The following is a 27,500-nucleotide window of genomic DNA, read 5'->3' as shown; positions in this document are numbered from 1 at the left end:
TCATACATTAATCTCACGATAAAACAACATTAAGATCACAATGCAACGACATTACGAAAAAGTCCCTTTAAGGCAAGTCATTTCACTCGGCAGCCATATTTGAAACACCTCTCGGGCAGTATGCTCGGGCATTCTGTCTAAATGGGGAAACATTAAATTCTCCAAAACTGCTTGCCAAGCTTACGATCGAATTTCATAATAGTAATCACCAATAAAATTAAACAAGGACTGTGTCTTTAGTTTCATTTCTAAACATCCAAATCACACAAAATCTGCAAGCCCCTCCCCCTGAGTATTATCAGTCTAAAGTGGTCGGTGATTGGCTCCTGTACTAGAAGGCGGGCTTTGTTTACCATATAGCAATTTAAGATTGGCTCCTGTACTAGTAGACTGGGCTTCATTCACCATATTGACTTACACTTTTCCCCATTCAAAAAGATACGAGTGACATGTCTTGTGTATTCTGTAGTCTTTAATTACGATCACAACACAACAATTCAAAAAGCTAACATTAATCTCAAAACACAACACTAAGATCACAATGACAATTAAAAAAGCAAACATTAATCTCTCACCACACCAACGTTAGGATCACAACGCAATGACATTGCAAAAAGCAAACAATCTCACAACACAAAGACAATAAAGGGCACCTATCTTACCCCTTTTTCAAAATTTAAGATGTGTCTGTAAAGTTTTAGCTCAAAACACCCATCAGTTTATTTATTATACCTTTTAGAATATTGCAATTTTCTGCTCTGAACACAATGGGCCTTATCATACACCTGGCACAATAAGGCGTAAGACGTGTTTGGCGTGATTTGTCGCTATTTCAGACCAACACAATCCTAATTTTTACATTTTGCACCATGTTGTAGCAAATCCATTTGCGCGACTTTGTGGACTCATGGGTGTTCAGGCCTATAAAGGAGGTGTGTTAAGGCGCATTGTTGGTGCGTTGCTATTTTGAGAAACGGAAATAGACCACGCCGTTGACAAAGTAAATGCTGGTTTAAAGTCAAGCTAGTTATGTGCCTATGCATTTTCAAACGCTTAATACACACAGAATGTACACCAAAACACAAATATCTTTACAAAATAATAATAAAAAAAATTAAAGATTATAATATTCCAAAAATGTGTATTTTCTACATAAATATAATAAACCACTACCCCATGCCTTCTTCATGTCCGGGGGGCTTTTTCAGATTATTCATAACAATTTGCATTTTTATTATAATGTTATTATTATTTTTAGCAGTATTATTTATTATATGCGTATTTATATTTGTTTTAATAAAAACAAAATTAGATATGTCCACCTGTCTTATTTTGGAGACGTCTCCTTCACCATATGGGGCATAAGAATAGAACGTGTGTTAGGATATAACTTTTTTGACCACACTTTGCTATTATTGTTCATTTATTCGATTGCTGGAAATTAGAACTGAATTTAGAAATAGTTCTGAAACAAATCTTTGCGCTTAATAAACTAAATTAAATATGTAGGCTAATGGTCTTCAGTGGAGTGAGTTTCCACCGTTTCCCTACTCTACGAAAGTAAAGGAGCAAAGTAAAGAGTAAAAGTAAAGTAAAGAGGCCGGTCAGAGGAGGCTTGTTCTTTATTCTCGTGCAGATGGTCTGTTAAACTGTTTTCTCGCTAGTGAAGCGTTCAGTTTGTCCATTCAGATTTTCCATTTACAAAGTCCGCCATGTAAATAGCAAATGCGCCATGATGCCATGCAACTGACTCTTAAAGGGAGTGTGAGACCAGACTCTGATTGGTTTAATGCACGTTATGCTCAAAACATAACTCATTAAGAGAATAAGCACAACCCTGTTAGACGCAAAACGTATTTTTCCATCCTTGAAATAGCAAAAGTGGATTTGGACACACCCATAATGCTTTTGCACCATGTGTTTTAGACTTTGCACCTAGATTGTTAAAATAGAGTCCAATGTAGCTGTTTTTGTTCCCTGTGCCTAGTTCTCCCTGCCCACAGTTCCCACGTGCCTGTTAGACTGTGCCTCAATCTCCAGCTGCATCAGATAAAAAACACAGTAAAAGACATGTTTGTGAGAATACTACAGTAAGAACTTTCCCGATGGTTATTTGATGTATTTGTTGTGGAGTTAATTCAAGTCTTTCTGCAACGATGAGTCACACACAATGTTGTTACAAAGTTTACGCACATAGACACAGACACACACACAGCGTGCGTATTTAACTTTGCACTGTTTTTGCACTGCCAATGTGACAGGATACACATTAATATACACTGCAATATGGACATCCGTTATGTTCATGTACAAAATAAACTTGATTTAACGTCCACAAACTGGGATTGAAGCGTCTTCTTTTATAATTGTATTGACGTGCTTTGCACACGTCCTGTCTTGTTAATATAATTATACACTATACTACAGAGACATGTTAATATGCGGCTGTGAATCAATTCGGTGGGCGGGCAAACCGCACTCCTACATTACAGTGTGTTGGGCCTTGAAATGGGAGGGATTTGGATCCAATTTTAACGTCAGAAAAAAAGACTTATTGTGTGTTACTGTGGATGCACTATACCTATACGCAGTTGTTCCACAAACTGACAATTGTGTGCGCATCTAGTATTCGTTCATTTTGCAGACGTTGCAGATACATATGCCCAGAAGTATCCGCTTCTTCCTCCTTAATAGAAATGTATTGTGATGAATTTCTTGTGGCGTCTCGAGGTCATTGCTGTTTCTGTTTGTAACTTGCCATTCAACCAGAAGAAGAAGGAATTGGTGTTCCACTGCCACCCTGTGTTCAGGAGTATTTCCATTGTGTTTGGGGCTTAATGTTTGCTTTCTGTAATGTCGTTTTGTTGTGAGTTATTGTTTAGTTTTTCTCTTTGAGTTATGCGTTAATGTTTGCTTTCTGAAATGGTATTGTGTTTTGAGTTATTGTTTGCTTTTTGAAATGTTGTTGTGTGTAATGTTTTCTTTCTAAAATGATGTTGTGTTTTGAGTTATAGTTTGCTTTTTGAAATATCATAATAGTAATCAGATTAGATAAAGATTACATGAAAAGTCACATTAACATTAACCACCTTCTCTCCCCCAGCTAAAACCCAAATGGATCCTCCGTGCGTCCCCATCTGTGATCTGTACCCCAGCTGTGTGTTTCCAGTGGGTCAGGAGTGTGAATATCCTCCCTCTCAGGATGGGTGAGAAGGTCTTTCCTCAATGTGAACACACTCTTGAATGTCCTCGGGTCACCTTGTTCTCGCAGGCCGCTGTACCTCGTATTACCCTGTGCTCTGTGTAATATTATATCTACTGTCACAGAGGTCACTCACGTTCTCTCGCACCTCAAGAACTAGCTCCAAAAATAGGACCAACTCATAAACTTCAATTTCTTCATGTTATTTATTCATTATTGGGAGTCCCGCTGCCACCTTCGAGGACGTTAATGAGGTGTAAATTGGAAAACTTCAGGTGACTTTGCCGAAGTTTAAAGTTGTTAAAAAATCAAAATAAGTATAGATGGTTACATGCATAGCAAGTTATAATGATTCAGTCAATTCAATAATCAGAATCAGAAACTGCTTTACATTTTTTTGTGGTCAAAAGGGTTTTACACTTCATCCAGAAAACATATTTCTAAAGGTGCCGTTGACTTGAAATTTTCATCAGATGTTGATAACCAAAGAAATCCACATAAGTAATGTGTGATAAATTGCAATGACACAGTGAAAGCCCAGACAGCAGCTGAAATCTCGTTATTCAGCAACCCTCTGCCCTTCATCAGTGTAAATTAATATTAGCTGCTTAAGTCTAATTTCTACATTATCAGGATGATGAAGATGAAACCAGAGGGGACATTTCAGCAAGAGTATGATCCAATGAACAACCAATGAAACTCTCAAATGCTTTCAGAGAAAGAAAATCAAGCTGTGGAATGGCCCAGCCAATCACCTGACTTGAATCTAATAGAAAATACAAAATAAAGATCAGTTTGGATCGATGAAACCCACAGAACTTTAAAGAGTTTTACACTCCGTTAAAGTCTGTGAAAAAAATCACACCTGAGCAATGCATGTGACTTTGTTCTCCACATGAGAGTCGTCTTTAAGCTGCCACATTTTAGCACACATAGTTATAATTTTGGTAAACAATTAATCCCTGCAAGTTAATCCTGAAGAAAAACTGAATAATAATATTATAATATAAAAATAACTGAAGAAAAAAAAAATGTTTTCGTAATCTTACTGAATTTTACATACGAATTATTTACATAACAAAATAAAAGTCTTCAGAAGCAGAGAAAGTGTGATGAAATGAAAATTTTATCATCCCAATCAAATTAAATTTACACGCTTGATTTTTATATCCGAAATCAAAACATATAAGTATAGTGTCTGCTTTTAAGAAATAGTTCACCAAAAAATGAAAATTACCACAGCATTTACTCACCCTGAAGGCATTATTGGGAAAAAAATATATAGCTTTAGTAATCTTACTAAATTTTACAAACTTTTTACATAACAAAATAAAAGTCATCAGAATCAGAGGAAGTTTGATGAAATTAAAGTTTTAGTGATTTTATATATGCATAAATAAATCTGGTTTAAAGGAATAGTTCACCCAAAAGGTATCTTTGGTTTTTATTCTTTCAGACAAATGCAATGGTTTTAAACGCATTGATTGTTGGGCACCAATGTAAGTGTGCACACCAATGCCAAAAGGTCAGGTGTAAAAGCATAATTTTTTATCATTCGTCTTATACAACAAAGTCATATACAACAAGGAGGATGGTTTGTGGGTGAGTAAATGATAGAATCATTTTTTTTGTTTATTTATTGGGTGATCTATTCCTGTAATTTCTCAAAAAAAAGCAAACACTTAAATATGTGGCAACGATTTTGTTGTCATGGAATTTTACATTTTTCATTTCGTCACTGTAGAATTATAAGGTTCTATCTGACATTTTTGTCAAAATTGAGTTATATATACATATTCTTATTAAATGACAACTTATTTACATTATAAGATGTTTTTTATAAGTTGTTTACATTTTAAGACTTTTTATTTAAAAAAGAAATGTTACACACATACTGTTTGCTATGGAATGCAAAAACTTTTAAGCTCAAAATCTCAAAATCATTCAGAACGCAGATAGAACCTTATAATTCCAAGGTGACGATTTTACAATAACCCACACACCATATACAATTCTATCTAGCCCTAACAAAACAATCCACAAATAAAACAATCAACATCTGGGAAAACAAAGTTACAACTGTTGTATGACATTTTAGTGTTTTCTGTAATTTATAGCAAAATATTTAAATATTTTTTTCCCTATTTTGATCACAAAAATTTTTCAATTTACCCATTGTGATATATGATTTTTACTGTAATTGTACTATTTATCATATAATAACAGACGCAGCGCTGCATGGAGAATGAGCGATGAAGAGAAGCGTGTACTGGATGAAGCCAATGAGGAGATGTGGAGTGATTTCAGACAGGCAGCAGAAGCTCATCGACAAGTGCGGCGATACGTCAAGAGCTGGATTAAACCTGGCATGACCATGATTGACATCTGGTGAGTCACTTAAATTAATTCATTATTTATTCAATTAATTATTTTACTTGTGTGTTTTTTTTTTGTTTGTTTGTTTGTTTGTTTGTATTTTTTATCATTTAAAAATATGTTTTTATATGTATTTAATATATTTATTTATTTACAAAAATATTAAAATTATTTCTTAAAATTATTATTATTATTACAATGATTGAGATTTAAATTGAATGAAACAAACTAAAAGAACAAAAATACATCTTAAAATAAATAAACACACAATTTCTAAATTAAGATAAAAATGATAAAAATAATAATAGTAATACAAAATTACAGAAATGTTGTTGAAATTATCTCTTCAAATTATTAATATTGCTATGAATGATGATGATAAATCAGCAGTTATTTATTTATTTATGATTTATTTGTTTTATTTTATCATTTTATTAAAATTATTTTTTAAATGTGAATTATTTCTTTAATTTCTTAGTATTACTATGACATCTAAATAAAACGAAACAAACTAAAACAAAAAGAAAATTACATTCAGTAAATGGTAAATACACCATTTCTAATAATAATATTTATTATTATTATTTCTTTTATTCCATGATCTATAATTATTCTTTTTGCTATGATTGACATCAGGTGAGTTTGGTATAACATTTATAAATCAGCAATGTGAAATGTATTTTATTAAATTAATTTTAAAAATTAATATTAAAAAAAATTATATTAAAACAAAAATATTAAATTGAAAATGTTACTTCCTCATTTTTAGTTTGTAAATGATCAAATCCTGCTATTTTTTAGATTACGAAAATGTTGTGTTTTTTTTTGTGTGTTTAGTGAGCGTCTGGAGGCCTGCAGCAGGAGGCTCATTAAAGAGGATGGTCTGAACGCAGGTCTAGCTTTTCCCACCGGCTGCTCTCTGAATAACTGTGCTGCTCATTACACTCCAAACGCTGGAGACCCCACAGTCCTGCGGTACGATGACGTCTGCAAGATCGACTTCGGCACACACATCAACGGTACTACATTTTTTAAACAACATCACAGTATGATGAAAACACTATTATTTGTGTTCAACTATAAAAATGATAATAGTAATAATAATAACAATTATTGATAATTATAATATAATATTCTTTAAAAAAATGTGTGTGTGTGGATTTTAGATCATTATTATTGTTGTTGTCCATGATAATAGTAATAATATTAGTAATTAAATATTATCCAGAAATATATATAGAAATTGTATATATGGTATATAAAAATTATATTTGTAAAATTAAATTATAATTTTATGCATACATTTATTATTATTACTTAATTTATAATAATAAAATAAGACATTAAAATACTAAACAAAGTTTTAAAAACTATATAAAATCTGAATAAAATTATAATTTGTTTTAAGATTTATAATAATATTAATATTACAAATATAAATATTACATATTTAGCAAATATTCCAAATAAAATAAAACATTTTCTAAATGTATATTATTATTATATCTAATTAATAATAAAAATAATAATAATAATAATCATAATCATAATCATAACTATAGTGACAACATATAATAATATTGTACTAAAAACTAATACATACAATAATTTTGTATTAATTATAATTAATAATACAACTACCACCATTACTATTCCTACTAGTAATGTATATATAAATTGTAAATATTAATATAGAATACATTTATTATTCTGGTAGATTTTAAAAATAATAACAATAATAAATTATAAATATTAACACACAGAATACATGTATCATGATTAATTATTAATATTTTTATTATTTTTAACAACAACAATAATAATATAGTATTAATATTAATTATCATCATTATTAATATTAATATTATTATTATTATTATTATTATTATTATTATTATTATTATTATTATTAAATCACAACTTTCAACATTTCAACAGAATAAATATACCATTATGATTTAATATTATTATTATTATTATTATTATTATTATTAATAATAATAATAATAATAATAATTCATATAAATGTCTTATTGGCTGCATATCTGTATTCCAGGCAGGATCATTGACTGTGCCTTCACTGTCACCTTCAATCCAAAGTTTGACCGTTTGCTGGAGGCAGTGGCAGATGCCACAAACACAGGCATCAAGGTAAGCTTTGCTCACACTAAAGTAACTGTAAGTGTTTGATCTCAGCATTCACACATGTTGTTCCTCAGTGTGCAGGTATAGATGTGCGCCTCTGTGATGTTGGAGAATCAATACAGGAAGTGATGGAGTCCTATGAGGTGGAAATAGATGGCAAAACATACCAAGGTATTGACATATAAATCCTTTCTTGCAGATTCTTAATGGAAATCTTGATTTAGTTTTTCAAGCATGCATTATTTTGTGTGCATTTCTACAGTCAAGCCTATTCGTAATCTAAATGGACACTCTATTGGTCAATACCGGATACATGCTGGAAAAACTGTGCCTATAGTGAAAGGAGGAGAAGCCACCAGGATGGAGGTGAGTGTGCATGTGTGTGTCTGTTAATGATTGTATGTGTGTTTATGTGTGAATGTGCTTGAGTGAATGAGTGTGAGTGCACTTATGGTTTTTTGTGTTTGAGTGAGTGTGTGTCTGTTTTTGTTTGACTGAATATTTGTTTGAGTGTTTGCTTGTGTGTTCCTGTTTGGGTAAGTGCATGTTTGTGTATTAGTTTGTGTGCGTGTGAAATGAGTGAGTGTTTTTGTGTTTGAGTCATTGTGTCCATGTTTGTTTGGACTTGAGTGTATTTTAGTGATTGTGTTTTTGTGTTTATAAGTGTGTTTGCATGATTTTGTGTTTTGAGTGGAGTGTGTGTGTCTGCATGTGTGTTTGTGTATTTATGTGTACGACTGCATTTATGTGTTTAAGTGAGTGTGTGTGTTTCATTTTTTTTCTGATTTAGCTGTTTGTGTTTGAGTGTGGGTGTTTGCGTGTTTGTTTTTGTGTTTGATTGAGTGATATTGGGTTTAAGTGTGTTTATTTGTGTTAGTGTACATGTGTTTGAGTGAGTGTGTGTCTGTTTGTGTTTGAATGAGTTAGTGTTTTTGTGTTTGAGTCGTTGTGTTTGTGTGTTTGTATTTGATTGTGTTTTTCTGGGTTTATTAGTGTGTTTTTGTTTGTGTATGTTTGCATGGTTTTGTGTTGGAGTGTGTGTGTCTGTTAATGTCTGAATGTGCGATTGTGTTTACATGTTTTTGTGTTTGAGTATGGGTTTTGTGTTTATATTTGAGTTTGAGTGTGTGTTTGCTTGTGTATTTTTGTGTTTGAAAGAGTGGGTGTTTTATGTTTTTAGTTTGAGTGTGTGTCTGTGCTTGCTTGTGTGTGTGTTTGTTTATTAGCATGTGTATTTGAGTGATATTGGGTCTGAGTGTGTTAGTTTGTGTTTGAGTGAGTGTATACGCGTTTGTGTGTGTGTGCGTGTGCGTGTGTGTGTGTGTGTGTGTGTATGTGCGTTTGAATGAGTGAGTATTTTTGTAATTGAGTCATTAAGTGTTTGTATTTAAGTGTATTTGTATGTGTATGTTTGTGCTTGTGTGTGTTTGAGTGTTTATTAGTGTGTTTGTGTATGGGAGTGTTTTTGTTTGAGTGTGTGTTTGTGTATTTTTGTGTTTATGTTTTTTTTAGTGTTTCTAAAGATTAGTGTGGTAATGTGTGTTATGATTATTCAATTCAATTCAATTCACCTTTATTTGTATAGCGCTTATACAATGTAGATTGTGTCAAAGCAGCTTCACATAAAAGGTCACAGTAAACAGGAACAGTGTAGTTCAGTTTGTAGTGTTTAAGTTCAGTTCAGTTTAGCTCAGTTCAGTGTGGATTAATAATCACTACTGAGAGTCCAAATACTGAAGAGCAAATCCAACGATGCGCAGCTCTACAGATCCTGAACCATGCAAGCCAGTGGCGACAGCGGAGAGGGAAAAAAAACTTCACTAAAGGCGGAAGTGAAGAAAAAAAACCTTGAGAGAAACCAGGCTCAGTTGGGCATGACCATTTTAATTACCTTTACCATTACCATTACCTTGCCTTAATGTACTGCTAATTGAACCTTTTATTTTGCCTATAGTTTCACTTTCCATTTTATCACAATATGTATACATACTTGCATATCCTTGTTTACAAACCTATACTGGGTTTACTCCTATCATATCTACAGAATTACATTTGTAAAAAGCCTGTTCTTAACTATGGCCTTAGGTCACAAGATATTTATTTACTATCTTTTCCTAAAGTGCGGACTGAGATGGGGAAAAAAGGCTTTTAAATACGCAGCACCTTTTGCATAGAATAATCTACAAACAAAGTTGTTGTTTAAGGAGTTGATTTCATTAAATGCTTTTAAAAAGAATATAAATGATTTAGAAGTTGAAACACAGGCTTGTAGATGTTTTGAACAGTTTGTCAGTGTGATTCATGTTAACTGTTAAATAGTTTTTTTTTGTTTGTTGACTCATGTGACGTGTACTGCCTAATCTTGGCCAGGACGCTCTTGTAAAAGAGATTTCTAATCTCAATGTGTCTTTCCTGGTAAAATAAAGGTTATAATAATAATAATAATAATAATAATAATAATAATAATAATAATAATAACATACTTTTAACAGGCATTATGATTTTAGTTGACAGTATGTTAAATACAGTATAATTATACTCTACCTGACAAAAGTCTTGTCGTCAATCCCAGTTGTAAGAGCAACAAATAATAACTTGACTTCTAGTTGATCATTTGGAATCATCTGTTGAACTGCATCCCAGTCATCACAAATACTGCAGAAGACCTACTGGAACCTCCATGGACCTAAGATTCTCACAAAAATCAGTCAAGTTTGCTGAAAGAAAAATCATGATTTGGGTTTACATTCAGTAATGGGTCATGCGAGAGATCTGCAGAGTGGATGGCAACATCAACAGCCTGAGGTATCAAGGGATTTTTGCTGCCCATGTCCATTACCACAGAAGAGGGCAAATTCTTCAGCAGGATAGCACTCATTCTCATACTTCAGCCTCCACATCAATGTTCCTGAAAGCAAAGAAGGTCAAGGATTGGCCAGCCCAGTCACAAGAAATGAACATTATTGAGCATGTCTGCGGTAAGATGGTGGATGAGGCATTAAAAATGAATCTAAGGAGTCTTGATGAACTTTGGGTGTCCTGCAAGAACACTTTCTATGCCATTTCAGATGACTTTATTTGTAAGTTATTTGAGTCATTGGAAAGATATATGGATGCAGTCATCCAATCTCATGGGCAGTATTAATTCTTTTTCCACTCCACCATGACTTTATATACTACACTGTACATTATTTCTGTTAAGTGACCAGACTTTTGTCTAAACAAAGTCAGACAAAGTCAGTCGGACCTTACTGTCCTAATGAAATAATTAAAAATCAAGGCATGATCATATTTTATTTTGGAAAAATAATCATAATCTAGAGACATTTGGCTTCTAAATAAACCACTTCTGATACCAAGTGATCAACTAGAAGTCAAGTTATTATTTGTTGTTCCTAAAACTTTAATAGGCGACAAGACCTTTGTCAGGTAGTGTATAATTTCAATAGTCTATATGTATATAAAAAGGGTAACAGAGTGCATAGGATCCTGGCAATTAAAGGGCCCGACGACCCAGTCTGTGTGTTCATCCCTTATGTGTTTTGCTTTATTGTTGTTGGTTGTTGTTGTATATTGTTGTTGGTTGTTGTTAAAATGCTAGAAAGTTGTCCTTTCTAAGAATCTAAATTAAAGGAACTTAACAGATTGAAATGGCAATTTGTTACATAAATAATCATGTTCATGGAATAATTATGTAAATATTTTGACTGTACCTTGATTATTCCACTGCTGTATAGGAGGGTGAGGTGTACGCTATAGAGACATTTGGCAGCACTGGTAAAGGAGTGGTGCATGATGACATGGACTGCTCACATTACATGAAGAACTTTGATGTTGGACATGTGCCAATCAGGTAAGAGTGATGCTTAAAAGAACACCACACTTTTTAAACCCTAACCCCAACAATTGAGTAGAACCATTTTTATAAATCCATTCAGCCAATCTCTGGGTCTAGCTTAGCATAAATCATTGATTCGGATTACACCATTAGTATCTCGCTTAAAGATGATTAAAATTTCTATTATTTTCCTATTTAAAGACTGACAGAAAATGAAAAATTGCTATTTTCTAGGATGTTATGGCTAGAAACTATACTCTCATTCTGGCGTAATAATCAAGAAACTTTGCAACAGCTGAAAATCAGCTAACATCCGTCAATATATCAAATGTGACCACCTGCTTGGACAGGGAGTGTGTCTTAAATTTGTGAGAGACAGTTCAGCACATAATTACTTTGGTGCAGATACTAAACTATATCTGTTTGAACCGAAATACACAGAAGTTAGCCAATTTTCAGGCACTACACAATATGCAAACAATTTATTATATGCAGCTATTGAGTCTTTTAGAGAATATAATTATCAGATTTAATAACTGTTTACCCCTACCCCATCCCACCACCCCTAAAATAATTTTTTTCACTCATGCTTGGGTCACTCCAAAGCTATACAACTTTCAAAACAGAAATCCAAAAATAGATGTTTTGCAGAACGTTCATGCTGTTCAGAAACAGAATTTCTCAAACAATTATTTTTAAAAATGTAATTATTTTATAACCTCTCTTTAATGAACTTCAGGCTTCCAAGGGCAAAGCACTTGCTTAACGTGGTGAACGAGAACTTCGGCACCCTTGCGTTCTGTCGCCGCTGGCTGGACCGTTTGGGCGAAAGCAAATACCTGATGGCCCTGAAGAACCTGTGTGACCTGGGCATCATCGACCCGTACCCTCCTCTGTGTGATGCCAAGGGCTCGTACACGGCTCAGTTTGAACACACCATCCTGCTCAGACCCACATGCAAAGAAGTGGTGAGCCGTGGAGATGACTATTAAGATGTACAGTGCTGTGCAAAAGTCTTAAGAGCTGTTCACACCAAGCATGATAACTATAAAGATAAACGAAATTAAGAAAATTACAGAATTTTTTGAAAAATGTGCAAAATTAACGAAAATTAAAATGACAGCAGAGTTCAGACCACAGGTATAACAATAAAGATGTAGAAAAACTATATATTTGGGATCACTTTTGGAACATTTTTTTCAGTTTATAAACAAAATACTGACAGCCAATCAGAATCTATTAAAACATAAAGGGCTTTCACAATTTAAAGCTACAGACAACATTGTGGAGGAGCTCATATTGTGTCATGTTAAACGCAAAGCAAGTCATGTTAATGTAAAACATTAAACATAATGACTATCTTGAAATTTTTTTTGTGCACCCTTAGAGAGAATGATAAGACTTTTAGCAAATAAGCAAGCAAATTGTATAAAAGTACCTCAGGTATTGACAATAGTTTTAGCGTCTTTGTGCTGGTATATATACATTATTATTTCTTGTCAACATTGACTGCGATTAGCTAAGTTCACTGTTTGATTCGATAATTACACGAGCTGGATTCACTGGATTCAGATGCGCCAGAATCATAGCACACTGAGGACATCTGCTGGTAACAAGGTGGCAGTGCAAAAATAAATCTTATTATAAAAAAATAAACAGATCGTTATTGTTTGCTGTAAATGCAGATATAGTTATCGTTATATTTAGCATCCTTAGTGTGACCAGCCATTTAGGCCAAAACTTGGTTTTACAGGTCAGCTAAGCAATATTTTAAAAACGCGTTTATCCGCACTTTTGCCAATCAGCAGGAAGGGGCGTGTCTAGTAACAATAGCAGAGACATCAAAAAGGGGTGAGGTTATAGACATGTTTGTTTTGGTGCCTTCAAATATCAACTTTTTATTGTAGTGTGTCAGTAGGAAACATCAGTTTACATAGTTTTTGCCATGAATGGTAATAATCCACTGAGTCTTTGAATAGCCAGTGTGTTAGTGATAATGACTTCTCGAAGCGTCGAAACCTTTACAAATGATTTGTTCAAATCAGTGATTTTAGTAAATGGGACTTTGTTACATTATTAATATTTCGAAATGTTTAATAAATGTAATGGTCTCTGCTTGGGGTGATTCATGTTATACTATAAAAATATAAACAAATCATTCAGCTTTATTCAGATAGGAATTAACGCATATTATGCATACACTTAATATTTAATGATATTAGATAATCTAGGTATAATTGTAAAAGTGTAAAAAATATATATTTTAATGCACACTTTAATGCACTTGATTTTTTGTTGAATTTACACGGTTTTAATTAGCCATGAAACCATGAATCGTTTTGCGAAGCAATTGGTTTGATGTTTTTGAATCTTGAAAAGGTATGTTTCTCCCATTACTAGTATTACAGTGCTCCAGAGAGATCTGATCTCACAATCATTATGAAGAAACAGTAGAAACTGAGGGAATAAATCCAGAAGAACGTCTCAAAGATACTTCAAGAAAGCTGAAAAACTGTACAAGTGCACCGATGGCAAACCAGTTTTAAATGGATTTAGTTTGTCTAAATTTCTTTATGATCAGGCCTGTAGCCAGCCTATTAAAAGTGGACCTTTTGCAGTAATTCGCTTCGTTTTCTATTAACTTATGAGGTTCAAATATTGCATTTTAGTGATATTTTAAGCACAAATTTGTGGATTAGCTTGTTGGATGGTTATCATTACCACCGTTTTTGATGCAACAAATATATTTCCTACATTTTTGTGTGCTTACCATACTACTTTGTTTACAAAAATTTGTTTATATTTACAAATGTGCATTTAAAATGTACGTTATTGCAGTTTTAGGAATAATGTAATGAGAGTAGAATTTTAAATCCATTTTTTTGAACAAAGAAATATAAAACAATATTTATTTTTTCAAATGGTAATTTATTATAATCCATCATTAAAAAAACAATTAGGAATCTGTTAAAACTTATTTTAAATTAAAAACTGTGGCCTATAGGCAAATAACAAACTGGCCAGCTCAATTCCTCAGTCAGAATTTGTCCATTGAAAAATGAATAAATAATTAAATTTGTCTCAAAGCTTTCTTTTTTCGGTTATTTTCACAATTTATGATGGCATACTGTCAAAAATCGGATAAATGAGCTCATATATGGGCCAAATTCTGGACTTTGTTAGTAGGAACCCCCCTGGCTAGTGGCCTGATGATGATGGCTAGATCAAATCTCTGTGTGGAGCACTGGGAGCTTTCAGATAAAAAAAAAAAAAGATCTCACTGAATAAATACAATTAATGGCAAAAATAAATGTTTGGAAATGTAAACTGATATTTCCTAAAAATTCTTTTTTTTTTTTATTAAATGTAAAAAATAAAATGGCGACACAGTGGCTCAGTGGTTAGCACTGTCGACTGACAGCAAGAGAGTCGCTGATTTGAGTCCCGGCTGGGTCAGTTAGCATTTCTGTGTGGAGTTTGCATGATCTCCCTGTGTTGGGTTTCCTCTGGGTGCTTCTGTTTCTGGGTGCTTCAGTCTAAATACATGCACTATAGGTGAATTGAATAAACCATATTAGCCATAGTGTACGTGTGTGAATGAATGTGTATGGGTGTTTCCCAGTACTGGGTTGCAGTGGAAGGGCATCCGCTGTGTGAAACATATGCTGGATAAGTTGTTGGTTCTTTCTGGTGTGACCCCTGATGAATAACGGGACTAAGCCTTAGGTAAATGAATGAATAAATAAATAAATAAATAAATAACTTACTCAAAACCCTTTTTGGTGATAAAACTACTAGAGATCTAAGACTTTTGCACAGTCCTGTACATAAAACATAAACACACTCCAGTCCCATGCAAAAAAACCCCAAAACAAAACATATAGGCATTATTAAAAAAACAAACTAGTTTAAAACTGAACGGCTGCTGTTAGCAAACAGCATATACTCAGCATTAAGTAAGGCATGAAACTACTATGCACGGGCACGAGGCAGTGCCCGATTTAACGTTTTTGGAGTTTTGGCAAGATAAAAACTTTATACTCATTTGTACTCTGTGTAGTGAATGAGAGAGTGTAAAGAGTACGGCTGCTTGGCTTTACTTCACCGAAGGGCTTTTGCAAGATGAACAAATTCATCAGGAAGCAAATCATAATGCGCACAGCTTTCACAGTGGTTTTGATATTTGTAAAATATCAAATGACTGTCTCATCTAGAACATACTACCTTTTGAACTCCCTGATTTTTTTTAAAGACAAAATAAATTGTACAGTACTTGAAATTGTTTGAATCTTTCATCATTTGACTGCATTATTTGGATATATCAGTGTCACGTAAACACTCCTTACAACTAAATATGCATTTTTGAAAACTACAATTATGTGTAGTGGTGGGCAAAGTGAGGCTTCATGAAAAACTGAGGGCTCTATTTTAAAAGCGCATGGCGCAAAAGCATTAAGGGCGTGTCCAAATCCACTTTTGCTGTTTTAAGCAGCACATGGTCTAACATGGCCGCAGCACATGGTCTAACAGGGATGAGCTTATTCTCTTAATGAGTAATGGGTAGACCAACACGGAATCTGTGTGCGCAGAATTCCTCAGATTTTCCGCAGATTTTTAGCCCATCATTAATTCTGTTCATTTACTTTAGTAAATATGTGTAAATCTATATTTATTCAGTTTTTAAATTAATTACAGTAAAATTATTGACTAATTTAAAAATATTCATATGATTTATGTACAATACAGTTTGTAAAGTAATATTTTCTGTCTTTTAGTAGATATATTATATGAGAGACTTGCATTGTTTACCAAATAAAGTGAATCTAATTGGATTTGCATTTTAAACACTAAATAAAAGTTAAAAAGATATATATATATTTTTTTACATACTAAAGTTTTAATTATGATACTCCCAAAATAATTCAGCAGAAATCATGCTATGCCCCATATGGTCCAAAACCTGACAGGTGGACAAATATAAGCTCATTTTTAATAAAACAAATATAAATATACATATAATAAATAATACTGCTAATAATAATATTATACAAAAGCAAGTTGTCATGAATAAACAAAAAAAAGCCCCCCGAGATGAAGACATGGAGGCAGTGGCTTTTATATTCATGTAGAAAATAATAATTATAAAAAATATTTTAATGCTTTAATTCTTTTTCATTTGTAAAGATATTTGCATATTGCTGGTCATCTTGCGTGTAATAAGCAATGTGTAAGCGAGGCACACAACTGACACGCTCTGTGCTGGACTTTAGACCTGTTTTTAGCTGGTCTATTGCACAGTCTATTTTAGTTCCTCAAAATAGCAATGTGTCAACAATGCGCCTTAACACGCCGCTTTTCTAGACCAAAACACCCATGAGTCCATAAAGTGGCGCAAATGTATTTGCTATTTAAAAACAACAATCCAGGGTAATGCAATTATAGATTTTAGTTTTTAAATGCTCTGTTCTTGTAACATGTTTTATTTTAACTTTGGTCTGACATCTAAATTAACACTTTGTAAATAAATATGTCTTGTTTTGGTTATAAAAAAGTAACATTAATAAATACATCAAGTCATAATTTCAGAGTATTTGCACAAGTTGGGATTCGAACTCGGGCCATTTGCAGCACAGTCCATTAGGTTACATGACATAGAGCTTTTTTTCCCAACACTCAGTCAAACGCAGATTTGCCAGGTCTCGAAATGCTTCTGAAATGATCGATGTTTTGAATCGCTTTAGTCACGTGACCTAGTGTTTCGAAACACTTTAGTTTCATGGTGTAACTACACCTTAGTCACGTGACCTGGGTGTTTGGGATCATGCTTTGGTGCAGTGTTTTGATGCACTTGCACTTCGGGATCTCAACACTTTATCAAAACGTCAGTTTCACGTCAGCCATCCTCAATTATGCGTAATTACTTGCATGTAGACTATTTCAATGTGGTTATGTCAGTGGCTCATGAACAGTTCCTGCCTGTTATTAAACTATTTCATAACTGTAACAAGAGACAATTCAATCATAACATTATTTATCAATATTTGGCTCTTTTTGGATTCTTGGAAGCAATAGAAATGAAAAATGTAATACAGGAAATAAGCTAGGACCATTGTTTTTGTTTACATCTCTCAAAATGGTCTATATTACTTGAGTCTAAAAGCATGAGAAGAGTACTTTACAATCAAAACAATGGAGGCAGACTTAAAAAGCATATGTGCAAAGTATTTCTTGACAAAATGACATCGCCACCTACTGGCCTGGCATGCAGAATACAGCAATTTTTATTCTGCTGGAGATACTGTTGCCATAAAAAAACCCTCAAAATTGTCATAAAAAGCACGTAAAAAACACACCTTACAAATACCTTAGAAACGGTATAACATGAAATTAAGAGTTTTAAAACCTTGACTTTTCAAAACCGTGATAAACCTTAAAACTGGATATCGTCTTATGCTTAGTTGTAAGAATATCTAAAAACAGTAGTCGTGACATAATAGAAGCTGCTGTTTACGCAACAGTGCAATTTTAAAGATGATTTGTAATTAACACTAAGGCTTTTAGATGTTGCTAACAGCTTTTTAAAGTATATGTCCAATTTATGCATTTTATGCAGTGTAGCAAAATATACATTCATTTTAAAGGTCCATGATCTATTTGTGTGACAATTATGTAAATAGTAGTGGTGTAACGGATGACAAATCTCAAAGTTCGGATCACATTTTTTTTTTAGCCATGGATCGGACCATTTTTCAGATCAGCCAAAAAGGGGAGAAGACAAATGTCATTTACTTTGCATTTATTTCAAAAACAGTACTGGAAGACACTTTTGGTTTTAACAAACAGAACTTAGCACCTATAATTTTGTTAAAAATAAAATGAAGAAATAATCAGCTGAATAAAAAGTAAATTGTAAAATATTTAGTACTGTGAAAAAAATTCAGTTACTACTGTTGCTGATAACACTAAATATAGAAATCTAACATTATAATTTGTACAACCCATATTTATTTTTAGTCTCATTTTCAATAAATGATTCAGTTGTTCACTCATAAAACTTCATGTTTCATTGCTAGATGGATAATTTTTGAAGAATTATTCAGTGGCTTATTTTTGATGACTGGTTGTCACCACCTATTGGTTAAATAATGTAATTGCTGCCTACAACTTTCATTTTTGAGAGTCATTAAATGCATATGACTGTGATTTTAATCTTTACCATAAACATCAGTGGATATAACTAAAACTGTTATCCCAGTACTTCTATGTTATTTGACTGTTTGTAACTTTATAAGTCAAAAGACTGAATCTCTAGATTTTTGTGTTTTTCAAATACAGATTTGAATGCAGCAATTCAAAGGATTAATAAACATATGCAAATCACCATGATTATAATTATAATTTATGTTGCGTGGGTGTTGAGATCATGAACTTTTGATGAATAATCGTGCAGCTAAAACTGAATGGATTAATGCAGGCTATTAAATAAGTAGTGACAGAAAACACCTTTATTGAAACCCACCACATCCTGAATAACCCACCACAACTTCTTCCGCCATCATTATATTTTACAGGAAAGCCTAAATGCTTTCTTACATGTGATTTGAATGATGCGAGAGGCGATCTCTCTGTGATAGTTACAAATTTATGATTAATCTACCAGTAAAAAAAAAAAAAAAATTATCTGCCGTCCACGGGTTGTGATCCATCCGAATCCGTTACGCCCCTAGTAAATAGAGTATAAAAATCACGTCAATGTTTAACTATATGATTGTTTGGTAATTTAGTAGCTGGTTCATATGAATTTGTACAATCTTGAACATTTAGCTTCTTTCTAAAAAAAATTTTATAAAATCAAATTCATAAATTAGCTACTAAATCAAAACTTTTAAGTTTTCCCATGAGATCAGGTTGGAATGTTTTAACTTGGGTAATCATTTATTCATGATACGATGATCAATAAATGAATTAAAATATATTCTAGTGTATGTTCACTTTTAGGGAGGTTTCTAAGTAAATTTAATAAATCAGACCCCTGGTGTTATCAATTGTTCAACAAAAATGTGAAATATGAAGCAACATGCACTTCATAAAATAATCACCTAAGTCACCAAACACAGTAAAGAAAACCGAGACGAGTTGTTTAGAAAAATGCAAAAATATTCTCCTTTTATTGAGGTAAATTTCTCTATGAATTGAGGTAACAATTTGCATAGTTTTACATCTATACCTGCTCAAAAGCGGAGGAGGAAAATGGATTTGAACAGCAAACAAGATGTGGAAACGGGATTTGAGCAGGAGTGTGTGAGAGTCGAACAAACACGTACATCCAAAATAAGTGTACGAACTACAGAGGAGAGTTTAAACGCCACAAACAGACAAAGGGAGAATATAACAGCATACATCGTCTTTTTTTCTTTTGCTGGTGAAAAAAATCGTTGACATTTTCCTGTAAAATGGGAAAAAAAAAAGTCATCTACCCAAATACCAGGTATAAAAACTACATTCTGAAAAGGTGACAGAAAAATTCCTGAATCGCGCCTCGTTTAAAAGTTATTAACATCTTAAAACTGATCTGACTTGGCAGGGCACTTATCCAAAAAAAAAAAAGAATATGTCCGAAGATAATAAAACACTTGAGATATGAAGACAGAAAACCTCTTTTTATACTGACGCTATGAATGTTTCAGACTTGGTACACATTCACAACTTAACTTTGGTTTGCAGACGATGAACACGGACACTAGTGAGAGCAATAATGCCTCAGGCTTGGACCAAATTCACTCTCTTTGCGCACACACACATACACACACAACTGAAACGCTACAATCACTGCAAAGATCTGTAAAACTGTAAGGCATAAGTGTGCGTGTGACAAAAACATACCCTCTTCCACATTTGCTGTACACTAGAAAAAGGAGACAAACTAACCGTCCCGAAACTATATCAACAGAATGTACAAGCGGACAGTCTCTACATCTGAAGGGTCAGAGGTCACTCTCTTTGCTTTTGTCCTGAGCGTTTCTCTGCGTGTAAAAGAGAATGTAGGCCTGGGCCTTACACACTTCCTCCACCGCGCACACACTCAGTTTAGAGTCATTACAGTGCACCCAAAACCCTGGAAACAGAGAGAAAGAGAGAAGACGCGTTAATTAAAGGTGCTTTTAAGACTTGTGTTCTGTATTACTGAATCATTATGGAAACTATGAGTATTTAAATTGATAATTCACCTAAAAAAATTAAATGTACTGAGCATTTACAACTAAGAGCTTCTGTTTAACACAAAAGAAGATATTTTGAAGAATCCTGATGACCAATAGCGCTTGACACATTGACATTAGTGGGAAAAGCACATATCCGCTTGTTAAGTGTGACATCACATGAAGCGCCTTTCTGGTCTAAGCACACTATCAAACTGTATGGGGAGTTATTACTCAACAAATAGTAATAATAAAGGTTTACAAAGCGATGTAATACTTTCGAAAAACAATTCGCTCACAATATATATAACCATGACATGACCAGAAAGTGTTAAAATATTGGTGTCTGTGATGCAGAAAGACCAGAGACTGTAGTGTACACCATGATTTTATATAAAATTCACTTTAATGTTTGTTATGACTAAAAAGTCGTCATAAACAAACATTTTCTCAACTCAAATGAGTAGCTGCTTGAACCCGCAAACAGTATTCCATATGTCACGACTTAACAAGAGGATACTGTGGAAATCAATGATTACTGGTTTGCGACATTCTTCAAAATATCTTCTTTTGCTTTCAACAGGTTGTTCAAACAGGTTTGGAATTTGGGGAGGAAGAGAAAATGATGACCATTTAATTTTTTCAATTAAGCTAATGTTTGCAGTATGAGGGATGGCATTATATGTAGGTTTAAAGTACAAATAGAACTACTGTATTTCTGCAAAGCACTTCTTAAGCAATCTTTAGAAGAAGAAAATGTGTTATGAGCTATTAAGATGTCCAAACGGTCTTTTTATGGATCGACTATTTTATATGAATGAATTTCTGGTTTTATGTTATTAGCGATGCTCCGATACCACTTTTTCCAGGAGTGAAATATTGATAAATTTTTGGTAAATCACTGATCGAATTCTTGTACTTTTATTGAATTTTTTTTTTTGTATTAGGCAGACAAACGAATTCATTAATTTAGCAAATTTATAGTTTCTTCAATCATTTTCTTATTTAAAGGGATAGTTCACCCCAAAATTAACATTCTGTTGTCATTTACTCACCCTTGTTTTAAATCCTCTGTTAAATACAAAAGAAGATATTTTGAAAAAAACGTTGGAAACCTGTAACCATTGATTTCTGTAGTACAAAAACAAATCTTATGAAAGTCAATGGATACACGTTTCTTTTGTATTTAACCAAGAAAAAAAACATAAAAGGTTTAAAACAAGTAAAGGGTGAGTAAACAACAAAATGTTTTCTTCTTTTAATTTTATTGGGTTTTTTTTAACTCAAAGGTTTAAAATAGAGCTGCACGATATTGGAAAAATCTGACATTGCGGTATTTAATTTTTTTGACATGAAAATATTTCAGCAGATGACTTGAATAGCTCTATTTGGAATGACATCTTTAATTTAGATTGATTGGAATATTCTTATTGCGGAGTGAATTAAACAAATTGCAAGTGTAAATAAAATAAGCCTGGTTTATGCAGAGTAATTGGCGTGACGCTTGCGCGTTGCAGAGCATTTATAATTCTGCGCGCTGTTTGTGTTGATCTGCAATAACACTTCCGAAACACTATCTGACAATAGGTTGTGTTCCTTTGTGTCGAGTTTCTTTGCTGGTTTTTTCTTTGTTGCTCTTTTGGGTTTATTTTTTTGAGAGGTGCATGTCAGCAACAGCACCAAAAAATGTCTTGTATGAGCTTCTGTTCTGTTCTGCGTTCACACCAGATGCAGATGAAGCATCAAGCACAAGTGATTTACATGTTAAGTCAATGTAAAGACGTGAATAGACATTCGCGCAAATGACGCACAATGACCCTACGTTGTTTTTCAACCTTCATAAAAGCACAGCTAATCTCTCAATAAATCCATGTTAGCCATTTAGTAACGAAGCTAGTCACCGGGCAGACACAAGCCCTGCCCATGACGCAAATCCTTATCTATACGGATATATTTACGCGCAATTGATCCACGCATACTGCGTCTGGTGTGAACACAGCATTAGTCTCTGAAATCTCCATTCTATTAATTCTGTTGTCATGTTTCTTTGTCTGTGCACACACGTGCCATGGTATTGTTTTTTTGGTACCAGAGCATTATTAGTATGTGTACAAGAATCAGTTCATTTGTGTAAATCTATTACATAAAATTTATTCATTAAAATGGCAGCAGAAAAGAACAATGTTTTACCTCCTTCAGTATTATAGCAAAAGGCAGTGTAATGGCCAGATCCAAATCCCTTCCCGTGATGCATGACGACAGCAGAAAGTTGGTAGAGAAAGTGTTGAGGATGGGGTGAGTTGCTGGAGTCTTTGCAGCAGTAGGGCTCCATGTTCAGCTCCTGCTCAAACTGAACATGAACACCGATCTTCTCCCTGTGGTTTCGACCAGACCACCTGAACAGATACATGCATTAACAACTGATTGACCACCGAAACCTCAAAGTTGTGAAAAATGCATGTGTGTGGATACCTGAATCGTTTGAGGTGCAATCTGAGAACATGAGGGAGTTTGTGAACCATCAGCTGTTTCTGAGCTTCAGTCAAGATCACCTGCTTTGAACAGAATCGCCGTCGTTTGTCTTATAGAGAAAGCAAAACAAGAAATTGTGTAAGTACATCGATGCCTTTTTTGATCAGTGGGATTGTCTTTTTTCGGTAAAAATTTGATGTAAAACTGGAAAGTGATGTGTACTTTTTTTAGCCCTGTCAAAAATAAAATAAAAAAAACATCGCTGCTTACATGATAGACTGTTAATCAGTATTATCTTAATCATAAAAGCAGAGTATTGGTGTCCATGTAAATGTACTGTAGTGAAAGTGGCAAATGAAGTCGCAAGCTGTCAAAGACAGCCACAGCCCTATTCTCTGCCTGTAAGTTGCGTCCATGAGCCCTCACATTTCATAAGTTTGACGTGTTTCCCCCTATTGTAAAGCGTCTGCTTCACGTTCCTCTGTCAGAATCTTTGCTTGTAAAATACAGCCATACTTTAGAATGCTTAGTTTAAGCAAATCTGATGAACGCGATCATGCGTGTTGATAAATCCGAAGGGATCCCTCCCTCGCTCACCGGGTCTCTGTGTGTGTGTGTGTGTGTTTGTAGTCCACTTAGAATCCAACATGTTTTGAAATTGAAATGGCACTTAAATGCCTATGTTTTTATTTCTGTAATAAAAACGGCGTTTCTTGAATAATCATGATTAATTACATTGCGCGATTAATCATGATTGATTACAAAAAGAAATGTGATTAATTACGTACATTTTTTTATTCATTTGACAGCCCTACTTTTTTTGATTTTCGATTGTTGACTTGCTTTTATCTCAGTTTTTTTGGTCACCCAGTCTGCCTGGAGTACTTTTATCTTAGCTTAGCATAAATTCCTAATAAATTAAAAAATGTTATGGCTAGAAACTCTCATTCTGGCGTAATAATCAAGGAACATTGCTGGCACACCATGGCTGCAGCAGTTGCAGTGAGATTACACAGCACCTGAAAATATTACTCAGTTAGGTAACAGTGCTCGGTGATATCAGTGCATCAGCAACTAACTTCCTTGATAACCAGAATGAGAGTGTAGTTCCTAGCCATATCAGTATTTCACAATGTAACTACAGAAGAGTCAAGTTTAAATTACAGAAACATTTTTTAATTGAGTGAGATGCCAATGGTGTGGCCCAATTAAATGATTAATGCTAAGCTAAATCTGCTACTACCAGACCCAGACGTAGGCTGAATCGCAGTTTAATTCTAGGGGACTGAACCTATTGAGGCCTGTTTCCAAAAAAGTGAAGTGTTCCTTTAATGTTTCCAACTCACTGTTGCAGTAGTCGCAAGCATATATGGCTCCCTCCAATGCCTCAGTCTCTGTAAACTTAGCCAGCATCTCTGTCAAGCCACAAGGTACTTGTGCAGCATCCTTACTGTTGCTGTGGTAACGTTCTGGGAATTCCAGAGAAAGATCCCAGAAGGGCTCTATTGTGTTTGAGCGATGATTGCATGCCAAACACCTCACCTACAAGAAAAAAAGACACTTTAGTAAAATAATACCAGTGTTTGCCTCAACATTTGTCATAGTGGAAGCACAATCTGTCACAAGTATGTTCTACAGCACCCCTTGTGGCAGCACTGATTAAACAAATCATGCAGCGTAAACAGTGTACTGTTCCCAGTTTTCATTTTGGCCCTTTCCCAAATGCCACACTTAACCCATTGCTGTTCTTTCTGCATAGATTAATATTTGTCATCAATGTGTGCTTCTGCTGAACCTGGGCCTACACAGCCTTCACAAAAGTGCACATCAATGGCCTACAGCAGCTTGGGACACTTGGGAACATACTTCTGGAACCTAAAAATGTCAACTAGGACACCCTACACTAGGGTACCCAGTCTTGCTCCTGGAGGGCAACTCTAACCTATTAGGCAACTTCTAAAGGTCTCTATGATTTTTATAAACTTTCAGGCAGGTATGTTTAGGACAGGTTGTACCTTTCAGGACTTTTGTACTCCAGGAGCAGGATTGGACACCCCTAGCTTATGGTCTTATGGACTTCATGGGCACAGTAAAAGTCAGCGAAGGATCTTTAGAATTATTAGTAATAAAATAATTCCTTACTATCTGAGTTTTTTTTTTTTTACCACCACAGCTAGGCAAATGGAAGCACGTTCCCGCCACAGAATAATAAAAAATAAATTATTTAATGAAAAAAAAAGTTATGAAGCTGCAATTCCGAGTTATAAAGTCAGAATTCCGAGTTATAAAGTCACTGAGTTATAGTTGCAATTTCAAGTTATAAAGTCTCAATTCTGAGTTATAGTTACAATTCTAAGTTATAAAGTCACAATTCCGAGTTATAAAGTCAGAATTCAGAGTTGTAAAGTCAGAATTCAGAGTTATAACATTGTGATTTCAAGTTATAGTCGCAATTCCGAGTTAGGCAGATTTCCACAGATTTTTAGCCCATCATTAATTCTGTTTACTTACTTTACTTACTCATTTACTCTAGCTTGCAAATTATGTATTTAGTTGTGTTTTGTTACTTGTAACCGTGTGTACTGTTTCAGGTTAACTCTTTATATTCTCATATCATGTGTAAATCAATGTTAAAAACGCGACGCGTGCCGCTTTGTTTACGGATCATCAGTTGTTCCTACACACATGCAGCGGTCAAGTTTCAAAATATTTCAGCTCAGGTTTGAGGTGAGGTGTCTAAATTGCACCCAGCAAACTGAACTGGCGCTCTAGGCGAACGGTGAGGGTAATGTGTGTGTGTTGTGCAGGGCCGGAGCAAGCTGAACTGCCGCTCTAGGCAAAGGACGATCACGCCGCCCTCAACCCGAAAGTGAAAACGAAAGTGACCCGTTAGCAAAGTGAGGACGGGGGGCTGTTGTGGATATAATTGAGGACGCGGTTGGTGAGGGAGGTGTCGCGGACGTCGCCCTCTCTATTCTGCCGCCCTAGGCGCGGATATAACTGCTGAGGACGCGGTTGGCGAGGGAGCTGTCGCGGACGGCGGCCTCTCTTTTCTGCCCCCTAGGCGGCCACCTAGGTCGCCTCTATGGACGCGCCGGCCCTGGTGTTGTGTCTTCTGAGGAGGAGGAGGGTAATGTGTGTGTGTGTTGTGCCCTCTGAGAAAAAGGGTAATGTGTGTGTGTGTGTGTGTGTGTCTGAGTGAAAAGAGCAGGTAGACCAGGGGTGGGCAAACTCGGTCCTGGAGGGCCGATGTCCTGCACAGTTTAGCTCCAACTCTAATCAAACACACCTGCTTATAGATTTCTAGTGATCTTGAAGACACGGATTAACATGTTCAGGTGTGTTTAATTAGTGTTGGAGCAAAACTGTGCAGGACATCAGCCCTCCAGGACCGAGTTTGCCCACCCCTGAGGTAGACTGTGACGGGCTAGGAGATCTCCTCGCCAGTTCTTGGAGTTTTTGCTCAATAAAATAGTTAGTCGTCTGTATTTTCAAGCACATCGTCTGTATTTACATTCACCCACTGGCAGCCAAAATCCATGCCTTACACTATGAAGCGTGTATGCACTGTGGACTACTTTTATATTGTTGATTAGCTGCTGGGCATTTCACTTTGTCTCGCGCTGAAGGCTGTCAGTTTCGACCAATCGCAACAGGCTGTCATCGGCAGATTAGCTTTGCACTAAGGAGGGATTTGGGAACAAATGAATCTCTGAACGATTCATATGGGAGTCGCTGGGATAATTAGGTAAAAATAAATGCAGATTATAAGACCATGAAAGTGTTTTTTGACCTTGCATGCATATTAGACTGTTGTTTAAGACCCTTACAACTAAAATATGACCCTATTTCATGTATAATAGGGGCTCTTTAAACATTAAATAAAAGTTTAAAAGATATTATTTTTTTATTTGATATATTAAGGTTTTAGTTATGATACTCCCAAAATAATTCCGCAGAAATCCACAGATTTTTACCAAAATTCTCAGCAGAAATTAAAAAAAAAAAGTCAGCAGATTCCGTCTGGCCAAAGTTTTAAGGTAGCAATTCCAAGTTATAAGGTAGCAATTTCGAGTTATGAAGTAGCAGTTCCGAGTTATAAAGTCACAATTCCGAGTTATAAAGCCCATACCAAATCACATAGCAGAGAACCTAAGAATGAATCTTTAACATTCCATTTATGGTCAGTCACCATAACAGGAAACTCCTTTATAATTCGCAATTCTGACTTTAGAACTCATAATTGCGACGTTATAACTCAAAATTCTTA

The 27,500-nt window shown here is 34.5% G+C and overlaps 2 protein-coding genes across 2 annotated transcripts in view; one reads left to right on the top strand and one right to left on the bottom strand.

The window, feature by feature from the left end:
- The window catches only part of metap2a (methionyl aminopeptidase 2a), a 22,595-nt gene extending 6,755 nt beyond the window's left edge, over positions 1-15,840 (top strand). Inside the window, exons 4-11 of the mRNA XM_056455479.1 lie at positions 3,104-3,206; positions 5,429-5,590; positions 6,416-6,597; positions 7,635-7,729; positions 7,798-7,894; positions 7,986-8,089; positions 11,461-11,576; positions 12,301-15,840. Of these exons, the coding sequence (XP_056311454.1) occupies positions 3,104-3,206; positions 5,429-5,590; positions 6,416-6,597; positions 7,635-7,729; positions 7,798-7,894; positions 7,986-8,089; positions 11,461-11,576; positions 12,301-12,553 (1,112 nt within the window). The 3' untranslated portion in view covers positions 12,554-15,840. The remainder of the gene's footprint in view (positions 1-3,103; positions 3,207-5,428; positions 5,591-6,415; positions 6,598-7,634; positions 7,730-7,797; positions 7,895-7,985; positions 8,090-11,460; positions 11,577-12,300) is intronic.
- Positions 15,841-19,710: 3,870 nt separating this feature from the next.
- The window catches only part of usp44 (ubiquitin specific peptidase 44), a 14,928-nt gene continuing 7,138 nt past the window's right edge, over positions 19,711-27,500 (bottom strand). The window contains exons 4-7 of the mRNA XM_056455471.1: positions 24,577-24,772; positions 23,231-23,339; positions 22,949-23,154; positions 19,711-20,676 (exon numbers count right to left, since the gene is read on the bottom strand). Of these exons, the coding sequence (XP_056311446.1) occupies positions 20,546-20,676; positions 22,949-23,154; positions 23,231-23,339; positions 24,577-24,772 (642 nt within the window). The 3' untranslated portion in view covers positions 19,711-20,545. The remainder of the gene's footprint in view (positions 20,677-22,948; positions 23,155-23,230; positions 23,340-24,576; positions 24,773-27,500) is intronic.

Source organism: Danio aesculapii, chromosome 4, assembly GCF_903798145.1.
Source record: "Danio aesculapii chromosome 4, fDanAes4.1, whole genome shotgun sequence".
NCBI lineage: Eukaryota > Metazoa > Chordata > Actinopteri > Cypriniformes > Danionidae > Danio > Danio aesculapii.
The sequence above is the reverse complement of the archived record's forward strand: the minus strand, read 5'-3'. Positions and strand labels throughout refer to the sequence as shown.